This window comes from Stigmatopora argus, chromosome 24 (genome assembly GCF_051989625.1).
Source record: "Stigmatopora argus isolate UIUO_Sarg chromosome 24, RoL_Sarg_1.0, whole genome shotgun sequence".
Taxonomy (NCBI): Eukaryota; Metazoa; Chordata; class Actinopteri; order Syngnathiformes; family Syngnathidae; genus Stigmatopora; species Stigmatopora argus.
This window is the reverse complement of record NC_135410.1, coordinates 615696-640409: the sequence shown is the minus strand read 5'-3', so window position 1 is coordinate 640409 and position 24714 is coordinate 615696. Positions and strand designations below refer to the sequence as shown.

Here is a 24714-nt window from a genome sequence, read left to right as displayed (position 1 = left end):
GTAATTTATTTCAAAATAGAGAAGATATAAACAGATAAAACGCGAAACAATATTTATTTTGACGTCTATGAATGAAATTCAAGAAAAAAAAGTCTTGCATAAAACGCGAAAAAACTGCTTGCTCGAGGCACCGCCATCTTACCTAGGGCGCCGCCATCTTGCCTAGTTAAATGTGCTCTGACTGGCCAGACGCGAGTAGCCTTGATATATGTGCTCGTTTACCATGTCAGCACATCCCAATTGTTGTTAAGGTTGATCGAAAGTCCTGCGGTCGATCGCTAAAATATCAGCCTTGATACCTGCGCAATGTGTACGTATCTCATGCTATTATTGCACACAGAGCTGATTAAAAATAGACCGCTACGGTCACACCTCCTGTATATACCACTCATGGGAATTCTCTTTTGAATTGAGGTTTAGCTACATGATTGTGATTTGGAAATAAAACAAAATTCCACTTAGATTTTTTTTAGTTGTATTTCTTGTTCGAAAGAGACAACTATTGCAGTAATATGAACCATCGAAAGAATCGAGATATTTTGACATTAGAAGCGATATGGCTGCCACAAGATCTTAAACCTCTGATAAGAAAATTGTAATTTCTGTCAAAAAGCATCAGGTTCTTATCTAGATAGACATTTCTTTTTTTCAAATTGAATAATTTGATATTTTGCATTTAAAAAGACAGGCATATTAACTTATATCGACCCTAATAATGTCCTTTATATTTATACAGTAACTCAGAAATACCACATGCGATGATTTTTCTTAGGATTTTCCGTTCAAAGTAACACATTTGTACTCCCCATTAAAACCGTGGATATGGAAGTGAAAATTGTGAATCAGGGGGTGACTTATACAAGAGAAATTGAAAATGTCAACATTTTTAAGGCTGCGGCTTATACACGCGGGTGGCTTATATGCAAGTAAATACGGTAATTTAGCAATTGAACCATACAATTTTTGGAGGAACATTCTACACACTTCCGACAGCACCAAAATTCTGATAAACATGACAAGGCTTAGAACGAAAGCTCATTTGTGGATTAAAATTTATTCCCTTCATTTTTAACACAATGTTTTACCGGAGAGATTATAATTACCATGTTCATCCTTAAGGTCGATCCCTCTATTTTTGAGGACTTGCAAAGCAATATCAATATTGTGGATTTTTTGCAAGCGGCTAATGGCTGGTAGCCGCAACTTTGCTGAAAAGTTCCACTGCTTTATTAGAAGCTCCACAACTCTCCTAGAGGGGAACAAAGCAGTCTAATGGTTATCTACAAAACAATAGACACAACATGACATTTAAATTTAGGTCACTTACACAAGTCGAATTCCACATTTTAGGTCAACTGCCAAATTCATTACAGCAAAGTCAAATTCATCCAGAGGAGTCTGAACATGAGATACGGATAGTCCAAGGTATGAAAGATGGCGAGGGAGAATTCCCTCCCCACTCAAAAAGTCTCTTGAGAAGGCCAGCAAAAGATCTTTACTTGTCTGAAGAAAAAAAATACAAATATTTAAACAAAGGAGCTAGGGAAATGCCAGTAATTTATTCATGTACCTAGAAAAGCACTTAATTATCGTGCCCAATATATGAAGAGCTGAATCTCATAGGTATTGTCAGTTGATCAGATCCTTGTTTTTGAGGGTGTGGGGGTATAGTCCATTCTTCCCTGTTATGTGCTTTGACTTTTGATTGACATACAGGTACAAGTAGAACTTTGGCTGTAAACCCTGGCATCTAGCCTTTGACTGGCCTTCATGACAAAGTCAGATAATGTTTTTGCATCCTTGCCAGCCACTGCAAAACTCTTAAGAGCCGAGATGGAAATGAATTTAAGAACGAGTGTGTAGCAGTGATGAAGCAAATTTATTTTCCTGCATTTAAAAATTTGTGTTTTTTGAGAGAACTGAGAAACAGTGTGCCTGACACTTTAAAACATTTTCAAGGAATGTCGCAAAATTCAAGCATTTTCCAAACCTTGAAAACACAACAGTAAAATCCAAGCATTATCAAGATTACCAAAACCCTGTATGTCATCGTGTTTGGCCTTAGCATGCTTCAAATTTTCTGACAGCGACCCTAATATAAAATGGTTGGAAACTCATATTAGTGACTGCAATCACAGCTTTTATTATCACTGCTCCCGAACTGGCAACTCCTGGAATTTTAGGAGTTTTCTCCGTACAACCAACGCAAACTCCGGGACTCATGACAACCTCCCTAACCTCCAGAAATCCCAAAACTGTTCAACTAATTTTTTTTTAAGCAATCATTTCGGAAAAGCGCCAAATTTCCTATTTAAATGCCACCTTACTTACGCATTTGAATCAACTGCACTATAAACCGGATGGATTCGGTAACAAGAGTGCATTGTGAATCATCCGAGCATGATAAGTTCGATTTAAATTGTCCTACGTGATTTTTTTTTACATTTTACTATATCGATTTTGCACGAATCGCATTCACTCCTGATGAAAACATAAAACTCCTGAAATGGGACAAGGGTACTCCTGAAATGGGGTCGATGGAGGTTGGCAGCTCTGCTGCTCCTACCTACCTTGAACTCTCCATCAACACAGAATAGGCAAGGGTCATGCTCAATGAGGCGAGACTCTTTGGCTTTGTCCAAAAAACACACTAGCAACAGCAACTTTTTTAGAGTAAAGCTAGATAGCGCTTCTTCGTGACCTTAACAGAAGAAAAAAACAGCAGGACTTGACATCAACATCATGAAAGAGAAGAGGTGGGTAGAAGTATTATATATGTGTATCTGTATAGTGGGATCTGTGACAGTACGCATATCACAATACGACATTCTGTGTCTAATATGTTACATTACCATCTTTTAAAAAAATACTTCAGAATTTGTCATTCATTGTATGTATCAGTTTTTATCAGTCGACACTTTATCATGTGAATGTGATTCTTGTTTGAAGCTCGCCACAACTATAGACAGATACTAGACTAACACTAAGTCACAAGGGTATATTGGGAAATTAACAATCAGTGTATTCTATTCATAATAATGTAATGTAATAATCTCCCTGAGAATAACGTAATCCTGTTTAAATACCAAATTCATTATACTTGACTTAATGAATAACACTTGCCGCTTAGTTCATCCCTTTCAAATCTATTTCTTAGGAAAGTTAATTCTTAACATACCATCCCTACGACAAAGACTAAGAGATTCATACATGTATTCATTTTCTGTACCGCTTATGCTCAAAAGGGTTGTGGGGTCAGCTGAAGCCTATCAAAACTGACACCGGACAGGAGGCAGGGCACACCCTGAATTGGTGACCAGCCAATCGCAAGGAGACGGACAACCATCCATGCTCACACTCATTCATCTTTTGTACCGCACATCCTCGTAAGGGTTGCTGGAGCGAGTGAACCACTACACCATCAGGCGCTCACACTCATACCTAGGGGCAATTTAGAGTATTCAACCAACATATACTTTGTTTTTGGGATGCGGGAGGAAACCGGAGTACCAGGAGAAAAGCCACGCAAGACTGGGAAGAACATGCAAAATCCACATAGGAAGGTCCGAACCCTGGGATCAAACGCTTAATCTCATAACTGTGAGGCCAACCTGCTAACCCATCTCCACCGGGCCACCAAGACTAAGATATTTAGTAATTAAAATGAATCCCAAAGTATTATCATTACATTGTACATTTAAGAGTATCTAAAACCTTGAAATACTGTATACCATTCTTTTGCGCACTAAGATGCTATAAAAATGTAAACCATTTCTATTCAAACTACGGAAAGGGACAAAATGTAAGCAATACCATCTTTGTAAAGATGAGGAACTTTAGGATGTCTGAACTCAGCAGCAATATCCGGATTCCATAAAAGACGCTGAAGAATGAACATAGCCAGACCTGTTGAGTCACTGTTGCTCTCCAGCGAGACCAACTCCCCAAATAGTGTCTATAAATGGAGAGATACTAATTAAATATTCACTTAAACGGTGCCAAAAAACTAAAGAAAAAATAACATTAAATTAAAGCAGAGGGAAAAAAATTTAACCAAAGGCATACCTCTAGGCCAATCCGTAACCACAATGGATTGTAAGAAAGAAGCCAGTTAAGAACTTTTTCACGTTGACCTATAAACACAATTAACATGGACCTTAAAAATGTGATTGAGGTTACTAGATTTTTTTTATTTTACTTTTTTTAAGCGATGATATAACAAGATTGTACCTATATCTTTCCAAAGATGGCGGTCTTTTCGAATGTGCAGCCGCTTTGCTTCCACTTCAAGTTCCAACCTTTTTATGGCCTTGACCATAGCTTCTGATGTGAATATCTGACATGCAGCTCGACGAAGGCGGTTTAACTTTCGCCGGGCCGTGTAAGTGCTGAAAGACATCTCTTCCTTGGTAGGGGCTTTGGAAACAATGAAGTTGTCCCCACAAACCATTGTCAGAGGTGCAGCATTTACTAAACAGACAGTACAAAAAATGTCATGATTATGAAAACCATAGCCCCGGTTTTCATATTTTCAAAATGCTAACTCAACAAATGCAACCTTTTGTACATTCGGTGTTAACTTTAAAATCATCTGGGGTCAAGATATAGTTGAGCCACCATGTGAAACCCCTCTCCTGCTTCTCAATCCATCTCTCATCATAGAACATGTTCTTGGCAGCAAAAGGAAGTGGATGCCTGGGTATGGCTAGAGATAATAAACAACAGAATATTTATTTTTTATAACCAAGTCACATCATGAAATAACCACCTCATCAACTAATGAGCTTAGCCCAGTACAAACAGGAGAGTTGATACTTAATCAGAATTGGAAGAAATAAGATGAACCTTTACATCATGAAAAATTGTCAGGAAAACAGTTCTAGACAAAAGGCAATAATAAATCCAATATTGTTTTCTGTGAAGAATATAAAGTAAAATTAAAAACTGAACTCAATTAAATGGCCATCAAATACCTGTCTGAGTCGGTTTGACAAAAGTTAACTTTGACATTGCTATGGCAGCCATCTTCACACACTTGACCTTCTGTGCTTTGGTTGACCTCGCCGAGACAGGACCTATTGAACAAATAAATGATTTAATTGCATCGTTGCTATTTAAATTTATCACGACCATGCCAATTTGCCAAATGAGTGGGACAAGTAGAAAGGAACTATTTGACATTATTTTTGTCAGTATACACCATTTTATACCTCGATTGGCACTTCGTGGCTTTGTCTGTGCAGTGACTGATGACTTTCTGGTCTTCACAGAACCTACAGTATGTTGGAAATAAATATTTATTTAAAAAAAAAAAAATCCCAAAACACTCTCAGTACTTTACATATAGTAGTAAAATAAAAAAAACCATTACCACTATTTCCAAATAATGTGATTTTTTTTTCTTTTTACTCAAAGTAAAAATACATTCTGCAGGTGTTCCACAACAGGTTGGGAACAAGGCAGTACCCATGTCTGTTCAGAATTACTTTTGTAAATGAATGTCTACAGAGAATGTGTTCTGATTTAAGCCAAAATTGTTCATTCACAAAAAAACAAGATCCAATTTACGAAATCCCACAAAACGTCGACTCCTTTCCTTTATTCGTTATTTTGTGTTGAAATTATCTGGTCTCCCATTGGCTGTCTCACAAAAGAACTCTCCATGTTTTTGTTTTTCCTTGTGTGGTAAAAAAAAACGATCTTTATTAAAACGTATGTGCCCCACTTGGCCTTTATAATTCCTTTAATTCAGTAAGAGACCTATAAATAGGACTTCGTAAATTAACGCTACATACCATTTAATTTGACTGGCTGTCTCTGTGATGTATTGCTTTCCTCTGATGATTCGATGTTTTTAGTTTTCCAAGACACCGTTTTGTTCTTCTTAACCGACCGCATTATTTTACCATTGTCAATTTCCACATCTCTCAAATACTGGTCACTCTTTCTCTTCCTGCTTTCCGTCACCATGTGAACAGGAAACAAGTTTTCCTGGGTAGAAATTTTGCCTGAAACAAGATGATGAGGATTATCTGTTTTCTGAGATGGTTCAGGTGGGTGATGATATAATTTGTTGCTGCAGGGAAGTGGAGAAGATTGTCCGAGAGGTAACGGGGAGGAGATTGTAAATGTCGCCGTAGCGCTATGTGTAGGTGATGACGTGGAGACATTGCAGTGAGCGCTACTTGGAGGAGAGTTTAGGTGTGTGTTAATGCGCATTTGAACATCATCCAGCCTTAGCGTTGGTCTGTCATTAAATTCTTCGATGTCGGAGGTGGAATCACTTCCCTTTGTCCTTGTGTCGCCTTCTATTACAGGGAGGATGGGAGTACCTGGTCCATGCTCAGACTGGCTGCTACTCTCTGATAACTCAAGTGTTTTCTCCAAGAGACGCCGCCTAGACTTTTTAATTTTTTTAACACTTTCAAGAGTTGTCACTGGTGCTTTGTTTTTGATTACTGTTTCACAGTTGAAAGAGATTTTCTTAGGTTTTTCTAAAGGCTTTTCAACCTTGGGTACGCCAACATTTTTCTTCACAAAGAAAGTAAGTCTGGACTCTGTGGACTCAGAGGGGTCTAGGCTATCAAAACAGGCCTGGAATTGGTCATGATCTTCACTTTTGAATTCCAAAGAATCTGACAAGTCACAACTAGGACTGCTGCTTTTAAGACTGCTGTTGATGAGGCTGAGGTCTGAGTTAATGAGAGCCAGTGCATCATTCAAAGATACTACTGGACCGTGCACAGCGTTCAGGCAAGAACAAGGTGTTTGTTTCCCAGGCTGAATTTGAGGCATTATTTTTTTTAAGTTCTCTGGTGTCCCAATAGGTGACAAAGTCTCATCAAGCATTTTTGAGAGTTTTTTATTGTCAACTGTCCCAGGTAAAGAACCTGAACTACCTCTCAGCTCTGTCTCATTTGTGCCCAACAGAAGAGGAAGAGGTCTCTGACAATGGAGCACATTTTCCTGTTCCACAAAGCACCGTTGATTTTTAATTGGTTTTAATGACCTTTGCTGCTCTGAATTCAGAGGTTTACCAACAAGGAGACCATGCTCTATGACTGATTTATCTCTGCCTGTTTTTCCATCATTAAGAGAGAAATGTGGACTGGGGGCCTTTTCTTGTTTGTACTGTTGTTTCTGGGAAACAACTACTGTTTTACTGGCAGTCATCTTTGTCAGTGGTACTGTCTTCTTTGCTCTGTAGGGAAATCCTTTTTCACCTTTCTTCTTATGTTTGATAGCATCCCAGAGGCTCTTCTAAAAGGCAAAGCAAAAGGAGAATATACCATGAAGCATCAGAAATAGCAATCAATTCAATGGTGGGGGGACACTCAAGTTCAGTAGCAGGGGAAGTCACTAAAGTAAAGACCAGTAAATAACAAAAACGGGAAAAATCGAACACATGTAAACCGTCATTTCTGTCTCTCTATTTTTTTTTATTTTTTTATCCCAAAGTTTCCAAATATACTCTGTTTATATTAATGGAAAGTCAAATTTAAAATATTTATGTAAAAATCATTTATTCATCCAATTTTGGAGCGAGGCTGTGACATACCCGTAATGTATGTTTGAATTGGAGTTCAAAATTAATGAATGTTATTGAGCTTGCCCACACACTGGTCTATTTTTATGCCCACCCATAGCATTGGAAGTAAAATATGCCAGCAACTCTTACCTTTTTCTTTTTGGGGGCTTCCGCTCTTCCCAGCAAAACTGCCTGTTGTTTGAGTAACCCATTGGCGTTGAAGATGACTAGCTCTCTGATTCCACCCTCTTCTGTTGGAGTCCAGCTGAGAGTCAGGCTAAAAGAGTCCTGTGGCTGCAAATAACATTATTTGTGTTAGTAGAGGTCATTCTTCGCGGGACATATCAGCTCTTTTAATGAGCCCTTTAGGTTCTATCCCCCTCTCTCTGCCAACAACTTCTTAAGGCCACTTTTTGTGACATAAACGAGCTGTGACAGGTCCATGTTAGGTGATAGATTGATCTCCTCCCGCAATTATGCTTCACTTCAGCGCTCTATGGTGTTGATGGGACAAACCAGTCTCAGCTGCTGCCCTCCCAATTCGGTCCACTAGTGTTTTGTAGGCAAACGAGATATCTGCTTGGAGGAAGGACTCGCGCATATACACACAGACGTTGTGGAGGATAATGCTGTCTGATGCCGCATATTTTAGCATCTACCTAGTTCAAGTGACTAGATTGCCAGTATTGCCAAAAACAGATAAGCAAAAACTAATGTTTGGAAGGTAGATCTCATCTCATTTTATGAACCGCTTTATCCTCACTAGGGTCGTGGGGGTGCTGGAGCCTATGCCAGCTGATTTCGGGCCAGAGGCGGGGGACATTCTAAATTGGTGGCCAGCCAATCGCAGGGCACAAAGAGACAAACAACCATTCACACTCATACCTAGGGGCAATTTAGAGTGTCCAATCAGCCTACCATGCATGTCTTTGGAATTAGATTAGCATGCTTGTTTTTGGAATGTGGGAGGAAACCGGAGTACCCAGCGAAAACTCACGCAGGCCCAGGGAGAACATGCCACTCCACAAAGGTGGAGCAACCTGGTTTTGAACCCAGGCCCCCACTGTGAGGCCGAAGTGCTACCCACTCATCCGTCGGGCCGCCTAGGAAGGTAGAGGACAATCCCAAATCTCAAATTTCATGACCTATAGATGACATCGCCAAATCTCATTTACATGAAGTGTTTCTGTGATTAATATATACATGTACTAACAGGGGGAAAACACAATACTATCACTTATAGTAAAAGCTTCTGTGTAAATATAGCTTTCTTATTATTAAAAGGAAAGTGTGTTAAGATGTTACCTCTGTTAAATAATTATGAGTATGAAGATATGACGAAACCACAGTTTGGTGAATTTGAAACTGCCCTGTTTTACAGCAAAAAGGGAGACCCACCATTTTGCAATTTCACTGTCACGGACACTTTAAAAAGGAACAACAACACGAATATTGAGCACTGAGCTGAGGTGTAACTAAGTACCAGGCAGTTGTACATTTCAATAACCTTGGCGAATAGTTTCATTAAAAAAAACAAGGTGAATAACATGCCTGGATTGTGAATGAGTTGTTATCCGCAGAAAATCCTTTGCTTGATGGAATCCTGTCAACAGTCACCACAGCCTCCGTCTCGCTGGATGGATTTTCAATGCGCAGAATGGTAGACTTCGAGGTGCCTATTTTTACTGTTCCAAATGATACAAATGGTGCCTTGGAAAAAAGCTCAAGGGTCAAAACAGGAACGTTTTCCTTGTCAGTGTCGCCATTCTTGGTTGGACTGAAATCCATAAACCCACGTTGTCCGTAAGATGTCGATAAAGTTCCAGACATCTTAAATTTGACAAAACCTAACTAAAACTACATTCTACTCCGTTCGCCGATTTGTGAAATCGACCAAAAGTTACGATTAACAATAGACTACCAGGCTTGCTAACAACCAAAGGTTTCAAACTTTTGACACGGGACACACTCGCAGGATGGTGTTTTTGAAATTCACTCATGTTCTCAGACAGCCAATGATAAGCGAGGAGTCACCGCCTTCTCTTCCAATGGTAACCGACTTTCAGTCAAATTCAAACGCGTAAACAAAAGTTCACCAATCGGGTGTCATCTATTAGCTTCATAGTGTGTGTGTGTGTATATATATATATGTGTGTGTGTGTGTATATATATATATGTGTGTGTGTGTGTGTGTGTGTGTGTGTGTATGTGTGTATATATATATATATATATATATATATATATATATATATATATATATATATATATATATATATATATATATATATATATATCATATATCATATATATATAATTTTCTGAACCACTTTATGCTCGTTAGGGATCGCGGGGGGTGCTGGAGCCAATCCCCCAGAGACGGTAGACAGCCTGGATAAATTGCCACGAGGTGTGCTTGTGAGTGTGCATGGTTGTCCGTCTCCTTGTGCCCTGCGATCGGCTGGCCACCAATCCAGATGTCTCCCGCCTCTGCACCTCCAGCACCCCCCGCGACCCTAACGAGGATAAAGCGGTTCAGAAAATGAGATGAGATTTATAATTAAAGTTTCACATTTAAACATACGACTTAGACTTAGCACTTATTATTTAGAAATAAATACTGAAGTTGTTACATATTGTTGGAAATCTGCAAAAACAATAAAAAAATGACTTTAAAATGTTTACACCATATTTGAAACACTGCGTGGCCTTAAATATGAGAAAATGGTGCCTTCTTTTTAACAGAGAGCGGGTTTACAAACGGTGCCCCATATTTGGGTACGTAAATTCAATGGTTAATTCAACAAATGGACTGTAAACACATTCGCCAATCACGTTTTAAAGTCTTGGAAATGTTTTTTGGTTTTCGTTTTAACCCGAAAATGAAAAAAAATAGGACAGACCGTCACAGACGGTGTCTCGAAACTGTAGTAGTATGTATTTTGATTGTTACGTCAGCCCACGTGATGCAGACATGTGACTTTTTCCTTGTCCAATCCTGGAGCAGTAAGTCATGGTTCCTAATTTTGAACAGGCGGCGGAAGAAGATGTACTAATACGTATGCTACATGTTTGCTAAACAATTGTTCTATAATGGACTCGAATTGAAAGCACCACTTCTGACATTTTGGGATAAACATGAATTCGCATATAATCACACCGGGGCCGTACCGAGCTACAAAGCTGGTAAGTTCACGTTAACGAGCTAAATGTTTGCGCACAAACTTAATGGTCTATCTATTCTCCTAGGCAGTGCGTTTCACGTCGCATTTAAAGGATTAAATCGTGAATTAGCATTACACGTTAATTAATGTTCAACCTGCTTCTGTCCTTTAATGGAACAAACTAACTTGATTTTGAAGTTGTTGATGTGGCGTTTGTCTCTGACAGTTAAATCGGGTCCCCCTTCAAATAGACATTACACCGCTTTATCCTCACTAGGGCCGCGGGGGGTGCTGGAGCCTATCCCACCTGACTTCGGGCCAGAGGTGGGGGATACCCTGAATTGGTGGCCAGCCAATCGCAGGGCACAAGGAGAGAAACAACCATTCAAGCTCACACTCATACCTAGGGAGCAATTTAGTGTCCAGTCAGCCTACCATCCATGTATTTGGAATGTGGGAGGAAAGTGGAGTACCCAGAGAAAACCCATGCAGGGCTGTGGAGAACATGCAAACTCCACAAAAATCATATTTTCAAATGTTATTCCCTGAGAGCCATACTCAAAATTTAAAAGTAAAAATACTCTCAAATGTGTGCTATTTGTAGTAATGTCACCACTTTTAAAGTACAAACATTCTCTGAGATCTTTTGACAACATTGCCCCACTGCTGCTAATCAATGATAATGGGAGTATCCATGCAGAAGAATCTAATGGAAAAAAAAAAATGTTTAAAGCCGCACTAGAGGTAGTGTCGGCGCCACAATGATCACATAACGTTTCTATTGATGCATTCAGGACTGAGCTCTCAACAGCGGTTCCCATATTTTACCTCACAGTTTAGCGGAGAGCAATATGCACCTGTCAAACAAGCCACATATGGCTCCCGAGCCATAGGTTCCCTACCCCTGCTTTAGTGGCTTCCGACTTGGAGGGAGGGCCCGCTCCCAAGACAAGTCCACTTTTAAGACTGTATATGTAAATGAACAAGTGGGTGTCACTCAAGTCATGTCCTGTAGCAAGGAGATGAGTTGAGAACAAAAGGTGCGATCTTCCCTTGCCCATCTCAATAGAACAGAGCAACCATTCTGTCCCCTTTTTGCCCCCCCTGCATGGGTAACTGAATTAGTTATACAGTGGTACTTCGACCTACGAGCACCCCGACATACATCCATTTCGAGATACGAGTAAAATTTCGAGCAAATAATTATCTCTAGATACAAGAAAATTTTCGAGATACGAGAAAGCCAGGTGGCCAAGACATGAGAGGCTGTTTATCATTGTAGCACACAGTCTTTTTTGCCGCATCTCTTTCGTGTATAACAGATATCTACGAGCACTGGCGGGGCGTTGAATTTTTTTCACTGTTTTTTTTCCGTCACTCAGCGCGAATGGCGTAGCTATCACTAGTACGAGTATATATTACTTCTCGTTGGCAAGTGGTTGTGCGTTATCCTATTATGGGGACATTTGTGTGCATCATTTTTGGAATATTTTGAAGGGAATACAAACGCAAACAGCACATCGATAGAGAAAGTCAGGTGGGGGTGGGGCAGATACAGCCAACCCGGTTAAATACAAAATTAGAATTAAGTTTAGTGTAAAGTTAGATCAAACGTATTTTTGAGTGTCTCCATCGTAATCCAAGTTCATTTAAATTTGTTTGTTATTAGACGAGCGTGTTGCCGTGCAAAAAGCGCACCCACCCCCCCTCTCCGCCCCCTCTCTCTGTCCGTCTCTCTCTCTTCCCCCCTTCGAAGATTAGAATTAAGTTTAGTGTAAGGTTAGATTAAATTTATTTTTGAGTGTCTGCATCGTAATCCAAGTTCATTTAAATTTGTTTATGTTATTAAACGAGTGTGTTGCCGTGCAAAAAACAAACCCCCCACCCTCCGTCCCCCTCTCTCTGTCCTTCTCTCTCTTTCCCCCCTTTGAAATCCATATAATTTCAGTACTATTAAACACATTTTAGTAATATTAAACCACTAGTTATGTGTTACTTTGTTAATAGATGGCGAATTAGAAGAAATAAAACATTTTTTTCCAATCTAATATCCTGTGTTTTTTCAGAGGGTTGGAACGAATTAATTCGTTTTTAGTTCATTTCAATGGGAAACGTTCGTTCGAGTTACGAGAATATCGACATACGAGCTCAGTCCCGGAACGAATTAAGCTCATATGTGGAGGTACCACTGTACGTACTTGTTTTACCTACACAGCCCACAATGGGTCTTAAATTCCACAGGGCTCCTGACTCCAAACTAAAAGATAGCTAAAGTCCTACATGTAGATACAGATTATTTAAAAGCAATGAAAGAATACATGTGATTATAAGAAATATTTCTCTTCTGAAGTTAGATAATCAACCACACCATGCCTTATTTGTATGTATGCATTTGAAGTAAACTAGCTGTAACTTGTCTTTGTCTTAGTGGAATGAAATCACTCGTCTGTTCCGGGCTGGTATGCCCCTGAAGAAGCACCGGCAAAATTTGAGAAATTACAGTAACTGCTTCACGGCACTTGCTGCAGTGGACTGGCTGCATCAAATGCTTTGTAACAACAGCAATTTTGGCCCTGATGTCACCCGGCAACAGACAGTCCAACTGCTCAAGAAGTTTCTAAAGAACCATGTGATCGAAGATGTGAAGGGTCGGTGGGGCACAGAAGACCTGGAAGAAAACAACACACTTTACAGGTAATCTTAACTACCTAATTTGCTATTTTGAATTGCAGACTACCCATTAGATGCATAAATGTATTTGCTGCTATACCATCTTTAATTTATCCATTTACTATTTGGTAGGTTTCCAGCTACCTCTCCACTAAAGCCCGTCCCTTGTCCTCCTATTCCCTCCGTTTCCAAAGGAATAAAGAAAAAGTCTTCACTTCGAGATAAAGAGGGTTTCTTCAGGTTTAAGAGTATGAAGAAAAATGAACAGGAAGTAAGCATAATTCTAAACAATCGAATTCCTGATACCAGTATTTAAATATTGCATGTCAAACAATTGGAACCCTTTTTTTCTCTTCTCAAAATTCAATATACTGAACTGAAATGCTCTGATGTTAAATAATATTTAAAAATGTAGAGATTTAACATTTTTGAATATTATTTATTTGCCAATGACAGGAAAATCGCCAAATAGAGGAAGATATAGGGGAACATGTACAAAGACGAGAGCTGACAGGGGATGACGAACAGAATATCTGGAGAGACACCACACTGATCCAGTAAAACAACATACATCTCAGTGCCGAATTTATGAAGATCAGGACCATGATCTTGAGGTATTGCCTCTCTGTGTGTTTCAGCCTGCAGAAGATTCTGGGTATTGAAACTCTTGATGCCGTATTGGACCACTGTTCCATAAATCCTCAAAATATCATCCATAATGTGACAAAAGTCAACACGCATGGTGTAGTCACCCTGGATGACAAGACAGGTACAACTAGAACCTACCTATCCTTATTCATATTTCCACTTGTGGTATGTACAACAGCAAATGATGCTTTCTATCCATGGTATCAAAAGACTATAAAAACATATTTAATGTTATATTATAATCATAGCTGTCAACCTCTGCCGATAACTGCCTTTATAAATGATTATGATTCCCCTTACAAACCCCCCAAAAACCTTACAAACACCGTACGAGTTGTACGGTGTTTGTAAGGTTTTTGGGGGGGTTGTAAGGGGAATCATAATCATTTATAAGGGCAGTTATCGGCAGAGGTTGACAGGTATGAATATAATACTGGTTTATCTGACAAACACTTGTTCATAGAGCTTACTGTCACTTTCTTGTTGTCAAGAAGTGATTGTGTAGCATTTCGCTTGAGAAAACATGCAGATATTGAAAGCCAATCAACCTTTCACAAACTCCACCCCAAAAGTGACCATTGACCAATCATACATCCTAGCAACCGTTGTTAAAGCAGACGTCCTGACAAGCTTTACTATTCCCCCATTGTCGTAATGCTTATTTCTGTGGTTACTGTAAGCATTACCTGACTGCCAACTGCCATACAACTCAATGAAAGCCTTAGAAAGGATCAACAAACAGTGGAGGTACAAAATGGTGTAGCAATGTGGCTCTGGCACATGTAAATGTAATACAAAGTACTCCAAAAGTTTATCTGTAGAAGTGCAGTTCTTTCCCATCAAAAAGACAAAAAAACATGGATTTCGAAAGGATTAAAGTTCGGAAGTTCGCATCACTCCCAACTCAATGTTTCCAAAATAAACAAGCATCCATAATTGTTCTTTTAGAGTAGAATTAAGATAAAACCAGAGGCTAATTTGTCAGCTGATTTGCCTAATTTGCACGTAAAGTCAATAATATCCCCATTCGCATTCCCTTACATGAATCCGTTAACATTAATGTGACGCGCCAACAGTAACAACTCTCTCTTTTTACGTAAACATAGGAGTCTAAAAAGCCTCTTGAACACATTTAATTTAGCATTTATCACCCTACATCAGAATACCCCAAAACCTTGCAGTGTCTCTTGAGGCATAGGTTCCTGACCCCTGGGTAAGACTATCTTTTTTTTATACCCTGAAAATTGTCCCGTGAAAGAGGAATTATAAAACATGACGCATAAATTCGCCAACGGAAGTGTAAAAAACCCCATCTCAAGCCACCAGCGGAAACATTTAAAACATACAGCATATAATACACCACATTTAACATGGGGGTCTCCATGTGATTTTTCTTAAAACTCTTGAGCGGTTCAAGTAGCCAGATGATTGTACAGACGTCACCCGGCCAAAAGCATTTCACCTGTTGAGCAATAGAAATTTACATAATCAACAATTGCCTGATTAATTCCTACATTCTCGTTGATCTCATAGAACAGCCGTGTTGGGCTGTATCCCCCTCAGTTGTGGACCGAAATGAATTCATACAGGAGCCTATTAATATGACATTTGTATTGATAATTACTTTAACGGTGATGAGTGACAGCCAACTTAAACTTTCCATAGATGATCTTCCTCATTGGGTTTTGTCAGCTATGAAGAGCCTGGCCAACTGTGAGTAAAAGCGTAATTTAGAATCAGTTACCATATTTATAATTCTTCCCACGTATACAGTAGATTTAGAGCTGGGCGATATGACGAAAATTGTTATCACGATGAAAAAAAAAAAATATCAGTTGATCGATAATTATCACATCTTTTTTTGTTTAAAATTTGACACTTCAAACTTCTGTGAACAAGTAAATAAATTACTTTCCTCTTCATTCAAGTATGAACTTTTGGCAAGCAGACAATTTTCAGCCTCACAAAAAGAGATAGTAAATTTACCTCACATCTGATCATTTACAATAAAATAGTTGGATGAACCTAACCCATTTCAACCCAAGATAACAAGTTTTAGATGTTTGCAACATTTTCAGAACATTTACATAAAATGGGAAAACTGCTTGATATCAAGTAAGAAAAATATTACAGGCTGCCTCAAATGAGGACAGTGGGTTGAGGACATTTTCAATATGGCTCCTCTTTGCAAAGGTACGAGGCAAAAAATAAAAATAAAAAAAAATGCCAGGGAGAATTCACTTGGATCTTTTGGCGGGTCAGCTTGCATCTCATAATCGCTTATTTTGGCCGTGTTATTGTCCTTTTGCGTTCATGCTCCGTGTTAGCCTCCATTGCTAACATCCTAAAAACATGTTTCCTTGTCATCCTCTTCCTAAGCTTGTCATCCTAAGCGTTGGTCTGGAACTAGCGTTCATTTTGCAACAGGGCCCCCGTTCTCTATGGTGGTCGGGTGGGGTAATTAGTTTAAAATGATAGAATTTTTAAAGTTTTAAATATTATTGTTGACAAAAATTATTTCACGATATTTATCGTTATTGTTTTATCGCCCAGCTCTAAGTAAATATTATTTTGACTTGCTGCTACATAAATCAACTCATTATAGTTTAACTAATAGAATACTTCTCTTATTATACAGGGCCAAAGTATGACAGTGCACAGCCATCCTATCCAGGTTTTGAAAGGGATGTTTTCAAAATGGTGTCAGATTACTTCTACAGCCTTCCACAGCCGTTACTCACCTATGAGTTGTATGAACTATTTATCAACATTCTGGGTAGGTACTCCGCTCACTGGACCCCTAGATCTTTCTGTTCACTATGAAAGAAAACATTAATAAGTGATTCCGTTTTAACTCTTAACAGAGGTTTTGGTTCTCTTTTGTAAAAAGCTAACGGCGCCTTCTTTAGTCTTTGTCTGCTTGTTGTTTTGTCTTTGTTTCCTGTACAGTAAAAGTTTGAACTAACTGATGCTTCTCCTTTCCCCTTTACTGTGTGCTTGCACTCACTCTACCTGCACCACTCGACTCTCTATCTGCCTCTCTGTCTAGTGTACTGTGGGTATGTTGCAGAGCCCACTGTGCAGCAAGGCAAACGCAAGAAGCACGGTCATCACTCAGCACCACCTCCAGCCAAGACATCGTTTCGCTCCACAGAGTGTCTCCTGCTGTCACTACTTAGACAGAGAACATGCGAGGAGACGGACTCTCCCATGACCGAAGTGCTTGGAGGAAAAGTGCAGTCCTCCCACCTAGCACTGTTGAAGGGTACCTCTATCAGTGCATCATTAAGTGGCAGTTATATGAGTCTCAGCACTGCAGGTTCCTTAAGTCAACAAAGCAGAAGCTTCTCATTGGAGACAATCGTGGATGACTCCACCCCTCTGACTAGGAAACCGATTTTTTTATCCAATGACAGCCTGGCATCCTGCTCTTCTAGCATTAGGAGTCAAGAGAGTAACTGGACGACAACTCACAACTATTCAGACTTCACTTCTGCCTCAAGAAAATCATCAGTTCCATTTGTAAATGCTCCACACAGTTTTACAAAGCATTCTGTGCCTGCACGGAGGATGCACAATTTGCGACCTAAGAGTGTGGGCAGTTGTCTGGACGTAGTTGTAGAAACTAATGAAGAAAATTTTATGGAGACTAAGTGGCAAGGCAGAACTACCAGCTGCCTCAATGTAAACATCTCAGAGGACCAGCATCACTCCCATGTTGCCACAATTCCCCTCTTGCCATCTGTCCAACATCACGCCAACTTCTCATCTCTTGCAAGCAATTCATGTTCACTCCAAACTACCTCAGAAGCTAGTGGACCCCAACTGACTTCCACTGCATCTAATCTTTGGAGCGCACCTGCAGCTGTCCGCCGCTGCTTTAGTTCTCTGGAAATGTCGACGATGCCTCAAACTACATCCCTGTCCAAACCCTCTATTTGTGTGCCTACTGCCAGAAAGCAGCATCACAAACAACAGTTTGAGCACAGTAAGACCTGGTTATTTCTGTGTGTGTGTGTGCCTGTGTCTCAGCTAATGCTTAACCAAACTAACTCAATCTAACATCTAATAACAACTTGTCTTCTAATTGGAACTCTGGAATGCAACTATTAATATCACAGTAGAGGAGTTTAAACTAAAGCATCACTTTAAAGTCTTCAAAGTTTAAAGTAAAATTTAGGTTTTTTTCAAGCGTTAATAAACTAGAACCCATTCAGAAAATGTCTGAGTAGCGCAGAAATGTTGTAGTATTTTTTTTTTGCTACATTGTTGCATAATACTCAACAAATATTTTTGGGATGAACTAAAGCAGATACCAGGTAACAAGAACTAATACTAGTTTTTATGTAGAAATTTTAATTTAGATTGCTTTGATAGTGCCCTACTCAAGTCACCATTGGGTGTGTTTCCATTACAGTTTTCGCAAAAACGCGATATTTAATAAATGTCAGCAAATTAAAATAGGAATCTGAGCGTGTTTCCATTGAAGGTTGCTTTTCGAAAAAGCCTCTCTTAAAGTCTTAGGCTGTCCCTCAAGATTTTACTGACGGGAGATGGCCGCTAACGAATTTGGTAGTTTCCTGTGGTGTGTAAATGGAGATATATAAGTGGGTGTGTAAACTCTTGGACACTTCCGATACATCGTAAAAACCTAAACCACCTCATGAAACCGTTTTTGTGGTATTTTCCTCTATTCAGGCGTTACCGTTACAAGATTTTTATAGCAAAATTTCCATTTTGAGAATTTCCTAATGTAATGGAAACCTCGATTTTCGCATCTTCACTTATCGCGAATTCACTACTTCGATTTTCCTCCCGCAATTAGTTATTATTATTTTTTAAAGTTCATAAAAGGTTAATTAAAATGTGAAAATCCACGCTGCAGCCACTCTTGCTACTAGGACTCAGCACTGAAGAAAAAAAAGTTGTAATAGGGGTGACCCTACTTCGCAACTTTTCCGATATTCGAGGGATTACTCCACTGTAGTTGATTAGTCTGTTATCCTTTAAGTATCCATTCTGGTCTTGCTATTGGCAATGTGGCTTAGTGTCTTATTCATTTTTTCGTCTCTTGCATAATTTCTTGCTGCATTGCAAGAAAATCCATGCAAAAGGGAAAACTACAAAAGAATGAGTTTCTGCATGAGGACTTTAGTCGTGATTTGTGACACTATAGCGCCAAGGAAATGAAAGATTCCTCTGTTTTATTATATGCGGTTAGGGCTTCCCCAACCTCAAGCTGAGAGAGTGGCAATTGAGGCCCTGCAGTTATGCACCCTTCTCCTCCCGCCTTCCTCACGAAGGAAGTTGCAGCTACTGATGAGGATGATGTCTCGCATCAGTCAGAATGTGGATATGCCTCTCCTTCACCCTGCCATTGGCACCCGAACACTGGTAAGAGAGAGAATACCAACATATCCTGTTTTCTCATTTACACTTCTTGGCATTCTTTAATTTTTTTTTATAATGCTACAGATTCATTCTCATTATTTTGTTAGCATTACGTTTGGGCATCTTTTAAAAGATTTTATCAGGTAAGCAAGACATGGTTAACAATGCGTAGATTGTCCTTTTACACGTATCTTAGTTGACCCCTCCCTACTATTGTATAAAAACAGTATAAAAAAAGAGAATAATTGGGGAGTTCAATTTGCTCCAGAATATTTTTTTTTATCTCGCCGCAAAGCTTCTCATCCAAATGTTATCTCATTCAGAGTTTTCATTTTGTAAAAGAAAATACATGGGAAGTTTGTTTAAACACATTTGATTTGTAAACACTTTTTTAAAATGCAATTTTTACCGCATATTAAAAATAATCTAATAAACACACCATTTCACTTCAATTTGTAGTCAATTCATTTGACTACAGATTAGTGTCCGATTGTTTTTTTTTTTTGAACATGCAAACTTTTGTTTTTGTTTTACTTAAAAAGCCTCATTGATCCCCTTAATATTCGTCAATCCTCATCATTCACTGATGAGATACACCTGGAAATGAACATTCACCTTTTCTTTGCTTTAGCCTGGATTTAGCAGTATTCTATGAATACAATATGGTCATGGAGATTCAACCAAACAGCCTTCCCAGTCCGACATATTCCAGTCATCTGGTGAAAAATCTTCAATTTTTAATATCGCAATATATCTCGATCCCCCACAAATTGCAATGTAGGGTTTTTTCCACCAATATCGTTCATCCCTAGTTTGTGCTGTAACAACTGTCACGTGTGATACAAGTTTTCTCATTTTTATGTATTTATTTGTTTTTAGATGGTGCACACTTTTTCAGGGTGTGTTCTAGGAAGTGCTGAGGAGGGTGATTTGGATGAGCTCTTAGCGACCAGATTGGTTTCTTTTTTACTGGATCATCAGAAAAGTATTCTCTCAGTCCCTGAGTATCTGGTCAGTGCCATCAATGACCATGTGGAGTATTTGCGCATGGCACAGGTACAATACTTCTAAAAATAGCTTGCAAACTACAGTCATACCTCTACTTACGAATGCCTCTAGGTACGTACATTTTCAGGTTACGAATGCCTCTAGGTACTTAAAATTTTCGGGTTACAAAAGCTTTTTATATGCAAATGAGTGCCTCGAGATACGAAAAAGATCCAAGTTACGAAATCCCCCAAAAAGTAAATACATTTCTTTATCCGTTATTTTCTTTTGAAAATATTGTCACGGATGCATTTATTCTCACTTTAGAACCTCGCCACACTCTACTGGGCTCTCATTGACTGTTTCACACCAACATCCATGTTTCAAGATTTTCTCTTGCATACCTGTCAACCTCGGCTAAATGTTCCCTTTATTAATGATTGCAATTCCCCTTATTAAATGAGAAAAAAAACATACAAATGCTACGCGGTACGTATTTCCACATACACACTTAGGGCATATGTTCATTCATTCATTTTCTGAACCGCTTTATCCTCACTATAAAAATCTAAAATGTACTACAAAATGCACGGCTTTCTGACGCAGCGGGGCAAATGGGAATGCGCATGCGCATATCATGCCCTGTCCACCTTATTAATTATGGCAATTCCCCTTATTAAGCAATTAAAAAATAAAGGTAGAAATGCAACGTGGCATATATTTACACACGGAACATATTTACTCACACAGGGCACACAAAAGTCTAAATTTCCCTACAAAATGCACGGCTTTTTGACGCCGACGGGTCAAAGGGGAATGCGTGCGTGCATATCATGCCCAGTCCACCTCGGCTAAATGCTCCCCTATTAATGATTGCAATTCCACTTATGCAGCGATTTAAAAACCGTACAAATGCAACGCTGCACATATTTTCACACACACACACAGGGCACATGTAAAGCTCTAAAATGTACTACAAAGTGGACGGCTTTCTGACGCCATCGGCTCATAGGGAAACAAAGGGTTTAGTTGGTAATTGTGTGAGGACCGTGGAATGAATTAGAGCAGGGGTCGGGAACGTTTTTGACATAGAGAGCCATGAACAATTCTTATTTTCAAATTTTATTCCTTGAGAGACATACTCCGAATTTAAGAGTAAAAATGTGAAAATTAGATGTGATTTTTTCTTTTTTGGGTCATTTTACCACTTTTAAAGTACAATTCTTTTGACAACACTGTTACTTAGTTGTTAATCAATGAAAATATACATGCAGAAAAGTTTAATGAAAAGAAAAAGATGATTGAAGTTTGAGGTAGTGTCAGCGCCATAGTGCCGACGTGACGCTCCTATTGGTGCATCCGGGACTCGGCTCTGTCACCAGCGGTTTAAATACATATTTTACCTCACAAGTTAGCGAAGAGCCACATGCACCCATCAGAAGAGCCACATATGGCTCCCGAGCCATAGGTTCCCTACCCCTGAATTAGAGAGATAATTCACATATAAAGTACTGCTGTACTTTTTTCAAGATACGAAAAAAGTTCTGGAACCAATTAGTTTCGTAAGTAGAGGTACGACTGTATAAATAAATACATTTGGTTTTGCAGTTAAACATTTGATTTTATAAAATCAAGCCTCCTTTGTATTAAAAAAACCAAGAAGATTCCTCTCATTTTTATCTCATCTCTTGGTTTCATTAGATTTGTACTCTTTGTTGAAAACTGGCTACTTTTCTCCACTACAGGTGCCAATAGATGACATCGCTAGTGTTAACACTGGCGACGCAGTGTGCGCTCCTCTGCCAATGTATACCTTCTGCCGTCAAATTAGTGGTGATGAATTTGAACAGCAGAAGTTGTCATGTTCGCAGAAAGCAATGGAGGATTTACTAGAGACGTTAATGTCCGACCAAAACATGACAGAGAAGGACAGACGAAAAAAATTGAAGCAGGTAAAAATATATGTACGTAATGTAGCTTAGAAAAGAGGTCTCTAAAAACGGTCACTAGACCTTTTCAGAATTGAAGAACAAGTCATTTTTTAACCATACTGTCTCTTTTGAATGTGTTAGTATGTTTACATTTGTGGCATTTTTAATGTTTAGAAATTACCGTAGTTGTATTTTGGCTCAGAACGACTACCGTACAATTTACACAATAAGTGACAAGTTCTTCTGTATTTTGTGCATACGCAAAAATATGTTTCAATTTCGAAAGAAACCAAGTGATTGAATGATGACAATGATGAATTAATTATCATGGGTGCAATTGCATACCTGTCAACCTCTGCCGATAACTGCCCTTATAAATGATTATGATTCCCCTTACAAACCCCCCAAAAAACTTACAAACACCGTACGAGTCGTACGGTGTTTGTAAGGTTTTTTGGGGGTTTGTAAGGGGAATCATAATCATTTATAAGGGCAGTTATCGGCAGAGGTTGACAGGTATGCAATTGTGAGAATAATAGAGATGGGTAGATAGATGGATAGAGAGGCTGAAGGGCAATGGGCCAACAAGAATTTATAAATACTACTAGCTTAAGGCTTCACTTGAGCACAGCACAGTATCTAGTACAGTAATCCCTCGATTATCGCGGTTAATGTAGACCAGACATGGCCAGGATAAACAAAAAAAACGCAAAGTAGGGTCACCCCTATTTTTTTTATTTTTTTACTTCAGTTCTGAGTTCTAGTAGCAAGCGGAAGACAGGGGAGTGACTTCCGCTTGCGAGTTTCAGCGTGTATTTTCACACTTTTATGAACTTACAAAAAAAAATTGATTAAAATAAAATGTCCCCCAGAAAAAAATCTGCGATGTAGTTAAGCCACAATATTCGAGGGATTACTGTATTTAACTTTAGGAGGTAGTTTTTACGTGTTTTAATTTTGCCGTCTTCAGTTTCAGAAGCAGTACCCTGACATCTATAGTCAACGGTTCCCCTCCACCGAGAAGGTCCGGAAAGCTGACAATAAACCAAAGATAAAAGCTCCGCTTCTCATCAGGAAGAACAAAACTTTTGGCATTAGAAACTAAACTCCCTGTACTTCTCGCTGCACCTCAACTGCACTCACATTTGAATTTACATGACAAAACATTTGTTACAGAGGAACATGTTAGTATTGGTTTTGTGTATGTGCGTGGGTCCGTGCATGCATCCATGTGTGACAAAGCTGAGGAAAGCATGGTTTTACTGAGTTTTTTTTTCTTTTTGCAGAGCTTGATTTTTAACATCTATCTTTGATAGATAGATTTGTGTATGTCATTTGGGAGTTAGATTATATTGTTTATTTTTATTTTTATTTAGATTAATAAAAGGATGTCTGCTTGACAATGTGTTTTGATGTGAGATGTTTTTATCTAGTAAACATTTATCAGACTAATTGACATGTTCATTTCAACCCTTGTATTGCGAGAGAACTGGGAAAGCATATAGATTAATATTTCTGCAGTCTGCATGTGCATTTTGCACTTAGCGCTTTATAATAGTCCAAAAAGCTGTAGTTACAACAGTTAACTTGTAAATAGTATACCATTTATGCTCCCTTTAAGACTTAAAATTCAAGTTTTTATTTAGTACCTGCTTTTTTCTTGATTGTTAAGGTAATTGCCTTAAGCATAGCCTTACATTCAAATTTCATGTTGTATGCTATTTATTGGTTTCAGCCTGTGAAGTATTATTTTACCTTTGTTTGAATGTCTTGAATGCACTGTTCATGGAGACCTATGCAGTTTTACTTGTTTCTCTCAATCTATGCAAATTCAGGCATTATAAACACATTTTGTTGGTTCATATGTTGTTTTCATTTTTTTTATCACAGCATTATAAATGGAGAGTACTATTCCTTTGGCAGTGGCCACTGGTTAAATGCCCTTTGCACAAAAATCGGAATACTACTATGTAATCACTGGGAAACTTAACTTTCGGTTAAGTCCACCTATATCTCTCGAGAAAGGATGGCTGCTTGCCGAGTTTACACAATTTGCTTGACTGATTTAAAAATGACCTTTGCTGATGTTGAAGAAAACTTAGTAAAAAAAGGATACTGCACAGCAGCAGATTAGGAACAAATTTCCCTCATTGATTTCCATGCATGGTGGCAGTGTAGAACAATTAGCAGCTCAAAAACACAGACACAGCCGGGCAGATGCATCTGGCATCTTTTCCTGTTCAGCTGAGACGCATCTCATTGCGAACAAATGGCACGGAATTGAAGCATAGTTGCGGAAAGTGTCTTGCTGTGTCCAAGAGATGTCAGTGCGTCAGGATACAATACACAAAATCTACTTCGTGGGATAACAGTCTTTGGGTACCGCAGGGGGCAGTGC

General features: G+C 38.9%; 2 protein-coding genes across 2 annotated transcripts in view; one reads left to right on the top strand and one right to left on the bottom strand.

Annotated features, from left to right (window-relative positions):
• aspm (assembly factor for spindle microtubules) overlaps positions 1 to 9580 on the bottom strand; it is a 38799-nt gene extending 29219 nt beyond the window's left edge. Inside the window, exons 1-12 of the mRNA XM_077594725.1 lie at positions 9080 to 9580; positions 7679 to 7822; positions 5796 to 7260; positions 5211 to 5273; positions 4974 to 5075; positions 4559 to 4705; positions 4231 to 4470; positions 4066 to 4133; positions 3814 to 3955; positions 2571 to 2701; positions 1328 to 1503; positions 1104 to 1249 (exon numbers count right to left, since the gene is read on the bottom strand). Coding sequence (XP_077450851.1) covers positions 1104 to 1249; positions 1328 to 1503; positions 2571 to 2701; positions 3814 to 3955; positions 4066 to 4133; positions 4231 to 4470; positions 4559 to 4705; positions 4974 to 5075; positions 5211 to 5273; positions 5796 to 7260; positions 7679 to 7822; positions 9080 to 9358 — 3103 coding nt within the window. The 5' untranslated portion in view covers positions 9359 to 9580. The remainder of the gene's footprint in view (positions 1 to 1103; positions 1250 to 1327; positions 1504 to 2570; positions 2702 to 3813; positions 3956 to 4065; positions 4134 to 4230; positions 4471 to 4558; positions 4706 to 4973; positions 5076 to 5210; positions 5274 to 5795; positions 7261 to 7678; positions 7823 to 9079) is intronic.
• Positions 9581 to 10516: 936 nt separating this feature from the next.
• Positions 10517 to 24176, top strand: depdc1a (DEP domain containing 1a). The gene is made up of 12 exons (XM_077594582.1): positions 10517 to 10711; positions 13118 to 13383; positions 13492 to 13630; positions 13816 to 13916; positions 13998 to 14128; positions 15673 to 15720; positions 16646 to 16783; positions 17057 to 17995; positions 19229 to 19401; positions 20278 to 20454; positions 22131 to 22337; positions 23287 to 24176. Exons 1-12 carry the CDS (start codon positions 10664 to 10666, stop codon positions 23419 to 23421), a joined length of 2502 nt encoding a protein of 833 aa, XP_077450708.1. The 5' UTR covers positions 10517 to 10663; the 3' UTR covers positions 23422 to 24176.
• The last annotated feature ends 538 nt before the right edge of the window (positions 24177 to 24714 follow it).